The following is a 14195-nucleotide window of genomic DNA, read 5'->3' on the forward strand; positions in this document are numbered from 1 at the left end:
CTGCATAATTATCCTAAACAAGATAAAGACAGAATAACTTAACTCTATATTAACTTAGAATCAATAAGAAAAGAAAAAATCCAGTGATTTCCAATACGTTTTTCCATTTAGAATTACTCATAACTGAAAAGTGAGCTTATTTTGGGGGCAAAGAAACCTCCAAAATCCCAAGCAATAGATAGAGTTCATTTTCTATTACTATTGGAATCTACATCTCAACATATCGGATGTTAGCGCATTCCGAGGGGTAACATGTTGCCAGTTTGCTGGTGGAACAATTCCAGGGGGGTGTTTCACAAAGATCCTAAGTAGAACTTAACTCGAAGTTGGACTTAAATATTATGGAGAGCCATTCGTAGCCTTAAACAAAATATATTCAAAAGCAAAAATTCAAATAGTTTAGATTTTTCATAAATTCCCCATCAAGAACATAAAATCTCTGTTATAATAGAAAATATGAATGATTAGAATCAACATGTTATGCCTTGTAAATAATGTTTACAAAATATTTCAATGATGCTAATGGCTTTCCATAATTTTGAAGTCCAACTTAGGATCTTTGTGAAACACCCCCCTGGAATAAAAACTGAAATGCAGCACTAAGAGAATATAGAACTTGGGTAACAGCGCCATCAAGCAAAAGAGTTGATGTTTCAAAATGCACTTGTATTGTATGGATCCATTTCTCTTGTCATAGCCGTAAGGACATAAAATCCATTATTTACGACATCTTTAAAGTCCTTCTACCCTTTAGCCGATGATTTCATAGCTTATAACTTGGCATACGCCCTCCTGTGTTATCAAAGCCAAACTTAGTGATCTAGTCTCCGCCGTCGACCTCTTGCTTATGCACCGGAGAGGCATCTCCGTTGTGTGAGTGGCGATCCTTGCTTTCTGAGGGAGTCCGGGAGTGGGAACGCGAACGGGAGTGTGACTTCTCATAGCGGGGACTCCTGGACCGCGAGCGGGGGCGTGGACTCCTGGATCGAGAGCGAGGACTCCTGGATCGAGAGCGGGGGCGGGGACTCCTCGATCGAGAACGTGGGCGGGGACTCCTGGATCGAGAGCGGGGGCGGGGACTCCTGGATCGAGAGCGTGGGCGGGGACTCCTGGATCGAGAGCGGGGGCGGGGACTCCTGGATCGAGAGTGTGGGCGGGGACTCTTGGATCGAGAGCGGAGGCGGGAATGGGATTTACTTCTGGTAACATCAAAGAAAGAAGAGGAAATGTTGTTAAACTAATTTCTGTATTTATTAAATATATGTTTTGTAAGACTTAAACAAATGGCAGAACATATGGAATGTGATGGTTCAGTAATATTTCAATTAACTGAGCTCAACTTGCAAAGAAAGGGAATTCGTTTAATTGAATATACACTGATCATTGAGCACATAATATATTTGGATGAGACACTTGTTAAAGTTCCTTCTCTTGAAACAAAATATAATTGAACACACATTAACTTTATCCTTCCTTCCTAATCATGTATCAACAAATCTATGTATTCACCTCAATTCCAGAAATTTACTTAATATCAGAATATAGACAATGGGGGAAGTTGTCCTTAAGTTACATAAACAATTTCGTTTAGCCAAGCTGAAATCATTATTTATTTCATGATCTCAATTATAAAACATCCATAAACTTATCACTTGGCATAGTAAATGAAAATTTAACATTTGAATTATCCATATATTTCCGTGACATTTCTGCTTTTAAGAAGGGGGAAAAGGGGAACTACAATTTAAGATAGAAGGAGCTATTACCTTTTATAAACAGGCGATCGGCGGCGTGGTGATCTGCTGCGTGAGCGGTAGCGTCTAGGTGATCTGCAAACGAAAGGGTAAAAATAGATATAAGTACTACATACAAATTATTCAGTGTTACAAAAATATAAATGATTAAACTATTACTTTCCAAACGCTGCCATGCTAATGTAATTTTTTATGCATATACCTGACACTGATTTCTTTATCAATGGGTGCATTCATCTGACACAAGTGGAAGTAGAGGCCTCGTTATGAAATGCATTGAATCAAACTTGTAAGAACGCATTCTGAATAAGTTCTACAAAAATAGAGGGTGATTTGATATTAGCTGTGCCAATGTTTCAAACTCTTGTGATAAGTAAAAAGCAGACAAATAAGATACACAAAAGAGAAAAAGTTTTGAACAATTCGGACCAATGAAGAGATGGCTAAGATTGTTTGAAATATGGGATCACCCCGTCCATGTGAATTTCAATCTCATCAATATGAAAACAACGCTAGATTTTCATTTCTTAAACAGAAGTCTCAGAATCACCGACTGTAAAATTACACACACGATATCTGAAGGATATATTTTAAACACTCGCTAAGTTTCATTGATAGGGACTTTTAAATTTGCGTGGACTGATACCTGTGACGTCCATTCAAGGCAGTGCATTAAAAGGACGTCGATCGTAGCAATCTACATTGTCTTCGTGCAAATCTAAAAGTCCTTATTATCCTGTGTGTACATCACTGTGTTGGAGATTTTCAGGGTTTGGGTTTTACCAAGACTTTTATATTTCGTTTACCATCAATAATTTTATGAAGATTACATGATAATTATTATTTTTAAACAATCACTGTGACTTCTTACAATTTGCTTTAATACACTACAAAACAACCTTCACTTCTACGGTCGTAAAATCTAGTGTTTTCTTACCTGCTTCGACTCCTGCTACGGCTGTGTTTGCTGAAAAGAAAATGGCAAATGTTAGCATGAAAGACATTCAAAATAAACTCTTTCCTTCTCTTCTTTAAGTCTTGCATTCTTCAATTATGTGTTGTGTGTCCAGTTCATTAAAGAAATTTGTCACAACTGACATTTACATATATTGTAAATTAGTAATCCTACCTTAAAAAAGGGAGTAGTCACTTCAAAATTAATAATCAAGCTTTAGGATGAAGCATACACGTAGGTTTATAATCCATATTGGGATCGTAATTTGTTTTTTATTTTGTTTTGCTTTCAATAAACGTACAAGTAGAACCAGAAGTGGAACTCAACAAAATAACTTTCTGACATGGCTCCAGAGCTTTGTCAGTTCATATTTCTATGAAAAACAATGGTCTTCTTTCGATTATAATTATGTGAAACTTCAATATATAGGCCTACCTTTTGTTATAATCGCATACAAAATAATGCAAACTAGACTTTTCACTCCCCTCTCTTTCTCTCTCTCAAACAGCATGCAAAATTCATATAGTCGGTGCAACAATATGATTGGATTTCTTCCAGAAGGGGAGAGTTCCAACATCGTTTTTTCTCCCTCAAAGCGGAAGAGTAAATAAACAAAATAAAGTTGACAATAAAAACCGCCAGAGGCAGTGGAACCTTTTGTTTAGGAAGCCCAGAAGTTGGATGGATGGAGAAGAAGTTGAGCCAGCTGTTTAGGCTAGATGATTAGGGGCCAGTTGTTAGGCTGGTTGGTTGATTTGAGGGCCAGATGTAGTAGTTGTTGTTGTTGTTTGGGCTGGTTGATGTTGTTTGGGCCGGGATGAATAAGAGTTGAGAGAGGTCGGGTGGTGGTGGACTAGCTGGCTTGGTTAGGCTGTACTTTGAAAGCTGATTGGCTAACACTTGGCTGAATCTTTATCCTGATTGGCTGATGAGGGTGTTGTAGGATATCAAAGGTGCTAGTTAGTAGCACAAGAGCTTTATCTCTCAATTTCAGTTTTAAATCTACCAAAAATGTCCTGAATGCCCCACTGCACTACTTAAAGCTACTTGCGCCCTCTATATAGCAAACAATGCCTAATCGGTACCTGTTGGTCCCCCATGATCCCCTTTTTCTCATGTTAATTGAGAGCTGATTTGATGAGATAACCACCTGTCAGTGACCTTGCAGGGAGGTCTAATAACACCTGGCCAAACTAGTGCAGACAGGCTTTAAAAGGATGCTTTTATAACAAGATTTTAAGTTGTTTTTGTTTTCGGATAGTAAAGAGGAGGGGGTGTGGGCGCGGACGGGAGGGAGGTGCTGTAGTTGTTGTAGTTGTTTTGGATGTGTTGATAACCTTCAGGAAGAAGAAACCCAGGGGGCTGATTGGGCGGATGTGATCATGTGATCGATGATTCGTAGAGGTGGTGATGAGGTAGGTTGAGGATGATGGTGGTGTTGAGGAGACAAAGCCTGAAACAAGTGGCAGCAAAAACAGCATCATGAAGACAATCAAAGACTAAGGGGACTAAGAAACTCTGATTAAAGTTAAGATTCCCACTTGCTTGTTGCGTTTACTTGATACATTGAATAATCAATCAGTTGATTTAAGACAAATTAATGTCATCTTTGTGCAATTGGGCTTGATACTGTAAAACCAGAAACTTCGCATGAATGAAACATTTGTGACTTTCACAAGAGGCTCTGAGCCCTGTTTCATAACACCTGATATCAATAACCAGTTACATTAACTGTTATAAGGTACTGAAATCACGTCATCTGATTGGCTGAGAGCAAATTTGTCATATAAATTTATCATTTGTTATTGATAACAACTTTTATGAAACATCTAATTCACAAAAGTTTCAAGCAACAAAATAACGGAATCAGAATTGACATTACACTAAATTTGTGCAATTCCAGGAAGGAGAAAAATTGTTGCTTAAAAAATTGTTTACAAATGGCAAAAGTGTTATTTCAAGTAATTTTCTGGTTTCACAAATGTACACATGCTGTTCTAGAGCTGCTGTACATGTACATGTACTGTGTTCTTTGCCATGTGGCATTTGATGCCAGAAACTTTAAAGGAGGGTAAGCATACAAATCCACAAGTTGGCAACTTGTTGACATAAGAGTCAAGGTTTTTCCTTATACAGTGTATATTGGATTTTTTTTAAAAGAAAAGAAGAAAGAAGTCTGCAGTTTTTGTTGACATTTTCTCTTTTCAGAAAATCACACACATGAATTTAAATGATAAAACTATTCATAACTTTCAATAAAAGAACAAAAAATCAGAGGTGCAAATTTTAAGAAATAGCCAGACCGATTAGCCAGAAGAAACTTCCTTTCATGAATAACATGAATGTTATATGTAGGCGTGTAACACTCACAACATTAAAAAAAACAATATTTGGTATATTTACAAGAGATACTACAACTATCAATTTACTTTCTGAAATTTAGGACCTGAATATTTGCTCAGCTGAAAATGTAGAATTGATTTATTCCAAAAAAAAATGTACAACTTGGCCTTGTTTGATATTTAGACCCCTATCCTTAATTCAAAGAAAATACAAATTTAATCTCGATTTGAAATGGCCTCTACCTTAAATTTTAAATGCAATTACTGTACCATAACATGTACAATTTGTTTTTGAAATAAACATTGTCTCTACTACCAGTCTTTTCTTCTTTACTCTGAGTTTATGAAAAAAAATAAAATCAATCAATTTTCTGAAGGCTGAAAGTACTTTTGTAAACAACAAAGCATCAGTGCTACGCAGACGCTGCCCAGATTCCCCTTTACAATTGTTTGCCGACTGTCTGCCCACTCTGTGGGTGACATATTTGCCAACCATTGTTGACTTTAATAACACACTGCCCAATCTGGTTTGTGAAGAAATGCCAATTATAATATTTATGGAAATCTAAATAAAGAATATTTTGTGGATGTAGGTTGTACATAATGATAAGAAAACTACCTAGAATATTAGAGCGTTAAAGATCAAGACCAGTTACGGTCATGCGATCGCATTGTGAAAGAAACGTTGTGGAATCGATCAGAAAAGGTTCATCATCTAGCATATAAGTATTAGTGTGTACTGCAAGGTTCTGGAATCATCAAAATGATAAGAAATTTGGCCCGGTCTTCGTAAAGTTACAAGCACTGTACACAGAAAGATGTATATGGGACTACGCACACGTGCGCGACACATGCGTTTATCTCTCACAGTCCAATAGATAAACTAATTTACCAAATATATCAATTAATAGGCTGTTTCCCGGCAAAATTTTTATCATCATGTATTAGTCAAAACATATTCTTTCACATGATTGGTAATAAGAGTTGCCATTTCATTTCATTTTTTGAAATTTGGGCGTTTCCAATACTGGTCTTTATCTTTAAAGCTTTTTAGTCAGAATAAAGCGCAGAATGAGCTTGAAATCGTAGACAACCATACATGTACTTCTGATCTGACGTCAGTACAATTCTGAGCCAATTTACCGATTCCTCTTTCAAGGAATCTTGCAATCCACTAAAATTTTGATGTCATTATTTACATGACTAATCAGATCCTCGATCAATAATATTTTACGTGTTTGAATGTTCATATAAAATGCCCTTGAGAAATCGGATCCCAGTAAGATTGCGTAGTGTGCGCTGGGCCTTAGAAATGAAGCTGTACATGGCACAATTTCATATCCATACATCATGAAACATGTACATGTAAGCAGCAATTATTGACAGCTGTGAGACAGAAGAATTTCACCTTACGCGTAGACCATTTGCCCCCAAAAAGCTAGAATTCGGACCAAAGGTCAAAATGGAAAAACAGCACACCCTAAACTACGCAATGCCCCCCCCCCCCCCCCAGTAAAAAAAAATAGACCAATTAATTAAAAGAGAGAAGGAAATAAAAATCACTAGAATAAAACAAAGTGAGTTGATTATGATTCAGGAAAAAAACAAAAATGGCAGGGATCTTGATTACCCAATGCCCCCCCCCCCCCCAGTAAAAAAATAGACCAATTAATTAAAAGAGAGAAGGAAATAAGAATCACTAGAATAAAACAAAGTGAGTTGATTATGATTCAGGAAAAAAACAAAAATGGCAGGGATCTTGATTCTGAAAGGCATCGTTTAGCAATGTTAAATCTGAGATGCATAGCCCTACTAGTTATCAGTGTCTGTGATATGGTGTAATATTGTAGCCCTAACAAAAATTGCACCAAAATGGTCAAGGGATGCTCAGCATTCCGGAGATCCATTATTATAAAGGTTCAATTTTTTACAAAGGGTCATGATGACAAAAAATAACTGGGTTTGTTATTTGATAAAAGGAAATGGGGTTCACATGTCAAAGTATGGTGGATATTTCTTTGTCAAAACTGTTTTAAGAAAGAAAAAAAATGACCTTGAGCATTAAAATATCTCAATTTCAGAATTCAAAACTCTTGACATTCACAGGATTCCAAATCATATTTGTTTCCCAAAATTACATACATGTACTAGACGTGGATAAGAACCCTATTTGATTTCTAGAATAAGAATTAAGAAACCCTATAAAGATAAAGTTGAGCTCGCATCATGCGATTGCATTGTGAAAGAAACAGTGTGGAATTGATCAGAATGTAGGATATGAGTATTGGTGTGTATTGCAAGGTTCTTGAATCATCAAAATGATGAAGAATTTGGGCCAGTCTTGGTAAAAGTAACACGCACTGTACACAGAAAGACGTATATGGGGCTGTTACATGTCATATTTAGAATATAAAGGCATTTGAAGAGCCATGCTTTTCAGGGTACATTTTGTTCTCTGATGTTCTTTCACACTTGCATTTGAAAGGGCTCACAAAGTAATGTTCACCTCTCCTCAGAAATCAACCTTCTCTTTAAAGGTTAGAAATTACAAACAATATCTCATTTTGAGAATTATGCCTAAGTTTTGCCCATGAGCTTTTGGACATACCTGGCTGTAAGGTCCTACAGAATCATAAACCTTCAGAATAATGAAAGTAAAATTCTTTTTTAAAAGTAGTAACATTAAAGAGGCTTTATAAGTAACGTTTTTATTATTTATGTCTCGAGTGTGTAATGAGGTAGATATTGGATCGACTAGCGAAGCCGGGGTTGAACAAACTCTGCATAGAGAGGTCTTACCTTGATCGGCCATAGCGACCATAGGAACCTCCGCCGCCTCCTGACCGAGGCCTGGCTTCCATATCTCGGCCTCTGGGTCGTCTGGACTTTCCATTGGACAGCTCACATCGGACACGCCTTCCACATAGATACCTGAGAGAGAGAGAGAGAAAGAGAGAGAGAGAGAGGAGAGAGAGGAGAGAGGGAAGGAGAGAGAGGAGAGAGATAGAGAGATAGAGGAGAGAAGAGAGAGAGAGAGAGAGGAGAGAGAGAGAGAGAGAGAGAGAGAGAGAGGAGAGAGAGGAGAGAGGAGAGAGAGAGGAGAGAGAGAGAGAGAGAGGAGAGAGAGAAAGAGAGAGAGATGGCGAAAGAAAAAATGTAGAGATTACATGGAGGAGATAGAGAGAAAGAAAGAGTGATTAGAAAGAACGAAGACAAGAGAGAGAGAAAGAGAGAGGAGAGAGAGAGAGAGAGGGGGAGAGAGAGAGAGAGGAGAGAGAGAGAGAGAGAGAGAGAGAGAGAGGGGGGGGGGGGGGAGAGAGAGAGGGGGAGATGGAGAGAGGGAGATGGAAAGAAAGGATGAAAGAAGGATTGAGGGAGATAGAGAAAGTGAGTGATGGCAACAGAAAAAATGTAGAGATGACATGGAGGAGATAGAGAGAAGGAAAGAGTGATTAGAAAGAACAAAGACAAGAGAGAGAGAGAAGGAGAGAGAGAGATGGAGAGAGGGTGATGGAAAGAGAGGATGAAAGAAGGATTGAGGGAGATAGAGAAAGTGAGTGATGGCGAGAGAAAAAATGCAGAGATGACATGGAGAGAGAAGAAAAGAGTGGTTAGAAAGAACAAAGACAAGAGAGAGAGAAAGAGAGAGAGAAAGAGAGAGAAGGGGGGGGGGTGTACAGGGATAACGTGCAGAGAAGACATGAAGGAAGATGAAAATGAGAGGTAAAAGGAGAAGGAAAGAGAAAGAAGGGAGAAGAAAGAGGGAGATGGAGAAAGAACCCATGCAGACAGATGACACAGAGAAAAAGATATCATAGAGTGATAGAGAGCAACAACAAAAAAGAGAGATAGATAAACATGCTTATGATGCTGTATGGTATGAATTTAGCAATACAACAAATTACATGCATATTTCAATCACATATCAGCATGGTCAGAATGAATGATATCACATTACGATCATACACGCTACTGACAATTTTGTTGGTATCACAGGCTTTTTTCTCTCCAGGCAATCTACACTGAGCCCAATGTTTATTACACTTTTTTCAGCACTAGAATTCAACAGCATGAGTACAGACCTGCCAACCTCTGGAGTTCAAAAACTGTATTCTTTAATCCCAAAAGTTGTATTTTACTGACAGAAGTTGTATTCTTAAAAATAAACATGGACTGTTACGCGGATCAATTTTTTTGAAGGATCATTTGTTGAATATGCATGATTTCGTCACGACTGTTGTGTTCGATGAACCAATGAACATCCCCAAATTGCCAATTTGAGATGCTTGTAGGATACTTTACAGGGCAGAATGGGCATTTTGCCATTGAAAATGGCTAACACACACACAAAATACCCACCAAAAAAAAAAAATAATAAAAAAATTTAAAAAATTTAAAAAAAAAAAAAAAAAAAATTGTTTTTTTTTTGTTTTGAAAATCGTATTTTATTCAGGAAAATCGTACTGTCGTATTTGCTTCTAAAAATCGTACTAAATACGACTAAATCGTACTGGTTGGCAGGTCTGTGAGTAATATTGATTTTTCTTGAAGTAATCTTAATTTGTATACAGGGCTTTGAAGCTGTATGTCACAAGCGCTATATAATTTTTTTCATATTATTATTATATCTGAACAAACTTACTTCCCGTCCATGCCTCTGGCGGAATCGTAGGCATCGCGACTATCCATGAACTCCACGAAGGCGAAGCCCGGGGGGTTCCTGGCGATCCAGACGTTCGTGATTGTGCCGTACTTGCTGAAGGCTTGCTCTATCTCGTGCTTTGCGGCCCCGCCTCCCAGGTCGCCCACGTACACCTTGCAGTCCAGGGGACCGTGATCCCGGTAGTGGGACGCCATGCTGTTGTTGGTCTGTGCTTCTGCGTCTTAGAGATCTGGTAGCTGCTGAAGATCTGCTCCTCTCTGCCAGCGAGAAATGAAAAAAAAATGACTTGACCTTGTGACCTATATCGAGTATGTGTGGTTGTGTGTTTGGAAAAACATTTAAAATTTTTTACAGACACATATTAATGTGATATGATTATTTACGTCCAGGGACCAACCTATAAGTAACCTCGCCTTCTGACAGACCTGACTCAAGTTTCGAACCGGAGTCCGCCAGAGTCAGTGTATAGTCGAAGACAGAGAGCTGACCAACTGAATGTACCACTAGCATACCGGTAAGCCTTTACACCAACTCAAATATTGAGTTATTTCTATTGAATTTTGAAGGGTAAAAAGAAGGCGATGCCATTTGGTTTTTGTTCTTTTTCTTTTTTTCTTGATTGCTTGTCAAAACTTTTGGGAGTGAAATCATGCATGCAAAATGACGTCCTTTTTCTGCCTGTTGAATAATTTTAGATGTCTTACCCTTATTAGGGTGTCTGAACACGCACCTGATGTTGTGTGCTCAAATACTTCCCATAGAGATTGCACGCATCCCTATTCCCTATGCAGTCTACGTGCATTGCGCGACCATGAAAATTGGTCAATGATTTTATGAAAGAATTGAAATTCAAAACTTTGGGGCTTGTGATCCTGAAGGTGAAACTCAATAAATGAGGTGTCATATGAAAGAGCAGGTTTTTCTCCATATTCCCCAAAGGGGCGCACCCCGAAATGCTAAAAATATCTTGGTCAAAACAGCGATTTAAATGTTGTTTGCATCCTAGCTCCAAAATTTGCCACTTTCCTGAGCTGCGGCCCCGGGCTTATGTCCGGCAAGACGTAAGGAAAATATGTATGCACTTATTTTTTTCGCTAGCCCCAAGAGACCACTCGCCCCAACAGTTTAAAAATACCCTTCCCACATTTTTGGAATCAGCTAATTAGGGAGGTGTGAGCTCCGCTCAGTCCAAACCTTGGTTACATTGCGTAACATCTGCGCGTATAGTGAATGAAAGTATGGATAGCCGTTCGCGCCATAAACCCCGGAAGTGAATACACGTTATAGTCAATGGCAATATCGCGGAGACAAAAAAGTTGTCTCCGCGATATTGCCATTGACGATAACGTGTATTCACTTCCAGGTTCTATGGCGTGAACGGCTAGCCATACTAGTCAATGGCACATATCGCTGAGACAACGAGGCTCAAGCTGCAAGTTGCGCATGACATGCGTACCCTATGCATACGCTTGCATATTGCGCGATACAGCTATTTGGCTAAATTAAGCAAAACAACATAACTCTGCGTGTATGTCTTTTTCATCGATTCTGAGCAAAATCCTATGAATATTGCAGCCTTTCAGAGGGGTTGTATCTTTTGATAGAAACATCGGTGAGACTTGAAATTTGAAATGTATTATTCTGATTACATTTTTTATTCAAATATCAAACAAAAATGGTGAAAAACGATCCCAAATTGAAAATTGAAAAATCGTTCAGACACCCTACCCTTATATTTATTTTGAGGAGAGATTTCAGCCCGAGAACATTCACACATCTAATATTCCAGTAAATAAAGGTACCCTCCAGGCCTTCACTCCCCCAAAAATAAATCTTCAAAAAAACTTACAATTTGTAGATTAGGAATTTATCAAAATTCATTTGCCCCAGTCTCATATAAATGTATATTTTAAAACTGTAATTGTATGGAAATAATGGAGCCTTTTTGGGGGAGGGATCTAGAAATATAATGTTGATGTCTCAAAGTAACAGATTCATTAAGACATGATTCAGGTTTTCAAAATCATTCATGGACTTGAACGCATCCCAGTTGATACCTTCTTTGAACACTCGACTAGCAACACAAGAGGCCACAGTCTAAAGATCGTAAAACAAAGATGCTCAACGAAGATTAGACAGGATGCATTCAGCCAACGTGTCATCAATGACCGGAACACACTTCCTGAAGAGGTAGTCACTGCTACCACGGTGAATGCCTTTAAAGCCAGACTGGATCGAGTATGGAAGGACAAGCGTTTCTGCTCCCCATATGAGTAGAATACCTGACGCAGAACTGAGCCAGACACTTACCAAGAAGACACCCAACTACGAGAAGGAAGAAAATGAAATTGAACTGGAAGCCCGACTGCTGAGAACACAGCATTCTTCCAGAATCTCGGGTAAAGGTAAAGGTAAAGATATGACCCAGCATAAGCTCCTACTCCTAGTCATGATGTACAATAATGATGTAGCAAGGCCAAAGCCCAGGCTAAGCTAAGGAGTTGGTGTTGAGCAAGTTTGTTTTTCCAATTGACATGTGAAAATGGCTTGTCTCAATGTCTGTTTTCATGTAAAAAAGACACAAGTCTCTCAATAAGAGTCTGGGACTTCATGTAAATGTCAATTATAGCAAACCAATGTGTCAATGACAGGACAATGCAAAGCCAAAGCTGAATGCAAAGCCAAAGCCGAAGGCAAAGGGCAGAAAAAGCAATTTATAAACATTTTTTTTTTCTACAATTTTTTACATTTCCACTTTTATTCTCAACTTTTGGCTTAATTGCAGAATACCCTACCATAATGTTAGTCTTCATATATTAGCCGTAGATATAGATTGTGATTTTATTATTTGCGATAACGGTGATACTTATTGAAGATTGTATAATGCAAGTGTCTGAATTCATTTGGTGGATGAAAAGTTGAATTCAACGCCGTTTTGTGCGTCATTGCAGCGCTGAATTTGGTGTGTTTGTCGCTAATTTGTGACAAATTTAGATGGCTTTCCTGATGGTATTTCATGCAAAATGTGTGTTATATTGATAATCACTGATTCTTGTCCTTACCTTTGTCATGTTTATTGTCTGTTATAGTCATTTAATAGATGAATTACTTGTATTCTAAGCACATTCCCGTAACACAAACTGTCCAGCCCGTTCATAGTCCCACACACTTATTTGTTTGTACCTTGTGTCCTCTCTTACACTGCTAGTCTGCTTTCAAAGACCCTATTAGATATTTTAATCTACAAGTAATGTCTCGTTTTAAAAATACAAAAGAAAAATAATAGTTTTGTGCTTTTTTAATCAACAAGTGATGTCTCGTTCTAAAAATACAAAAGAAAAATAATAGTTTTGTGCTTAGACTAGACTAGTATTGGTGGGTGGTGGATGGTCGTTGGTCGTTGGCCTCTTTTTTAATATTTGTGAGTCCTTGGTCGATGGTCGTTGGCTTCTTTTTTAATAGTGAGTCTTTGGTCGATGGTCGTTGGCTTCTTTTTTAATATTTATGAGTCGATGGTCGTTGGTCGTTGGCTCTTTTAAACAAATAGCCTAGAATCTATGCCTCACTATTTAGTCGATGGTCGTTGGTCTCTTTTTCTAATATTTGTCAGACTGTTGGTCGATGGTCGTTGGACTCTTCCATTCAATAGTATTTGGTCGATGGTCGTTGGTTTCAATTTCTAATATATTTGTCAGACTGTTGGTCGATGGTCGTTGGTACTTGGCTTCTAGTTCTATATTTCTATTTTTGCCAGACTGTTGGTTCTAATTCTGTAAAACCGTGGTAGGGTATTCTGCAATTGTTCCCTACTTTTTGTTCAAAGTGAAATGTTTGGCTCATTTGGTTTTTAATTTTAGAATGTTGAGAATTACATGAAGACAATAATTACAGGAAAACAAATATATTTCTTGTCTATACTTAATGCAAAGATAAATCTTGTTTACTTTTAGTTTTATTCTGACTTTAGGTCTAACGTTAGGTCGCTTAGTTTATTCAGCTCCCAAGTCCCATCTATTTCAGTGCGTGAAACATGAACAATGGAAATGCCAATGCATCTTACATTGCTAGCAAGCGCAAGTAGAGCTAGCGTTCAGCAGTCGAAACACCGGTCGTAATGCTCGTCAGAATTAAACGAACCAAATAGCCATCAACATTCACATTTCATTCATCATACAAATTAACATGATTCTAAATGCACTTAGTATTTGTTTGACTCATTTCATACAGCTTAAACAAGATTAAATACAATAAAAACAAGCAAAAACTTACAACGATTTTACCAGAAATCGGCTTCCGTGACCAAGTCAAGCACTGTAAAAATTTGTTTGACTATAAATATGTAGCGCCCTCATGGTTATTAACCGAATAGCACGAGCAGAAAGAAATTAGAGAAGAAAAAAAAAATATATATTCCTAAATGAATTGATGACTAAAATCTTCCTTTTTATTCAATGAAGAAAAAAATGCACGTTCATCTTTCT

At 37.9% G+C, this 14195-nt stretch overlaps 1 protein-coding gene across 1 annotated transcript; it reads right to left on the reverse strand.

Moving 5' to 3' along the window:
• Positions 1-549: 549 nt before the first annotated feature.
• Positions 550-14036, reverse strand: LOC583598 (serine/arginine-rich splicing factor 3). The gene is made up of 6 exons (XM_783502.5): positions 13984-14036; positions 9694-9971; positions 7851-7982; positions 2692-2721; positions 1767-1829; positions 550-1199 (listed from the first exon to the last, which is right to left on the reverse strand). Exons 2-6 carry the CDS (start codon positions 9906-9908, stop codon positions 821-823), a joined length of 819 nt encoding a protein of 272 aa, XP_788595.4. The 5' UTR covers positions 9909-9971; positions 13984-14036; the 3' UTR covers positions 550-820.
• Positions 14037-14195: the final 159 nt, after the last annotated feature.

Source organism: Strongylocentrotus purpuratus, unplaced genomic scaffold (assembly GCF_000002235.5).
Source record: "Strongylocentrotus purpuratus isolate Spur 01 unplaced genomic scaffold, Spur_5.0 spur5_scaffold_18, whole genome shotgun sequence".
NCBI lineage: Eukaryota > Metazoa > Echinodermata > Echinoidea > Camarodonta > Strongylocentrotidae > Strongylocentrotus > Strongylocentrotus purpuratus.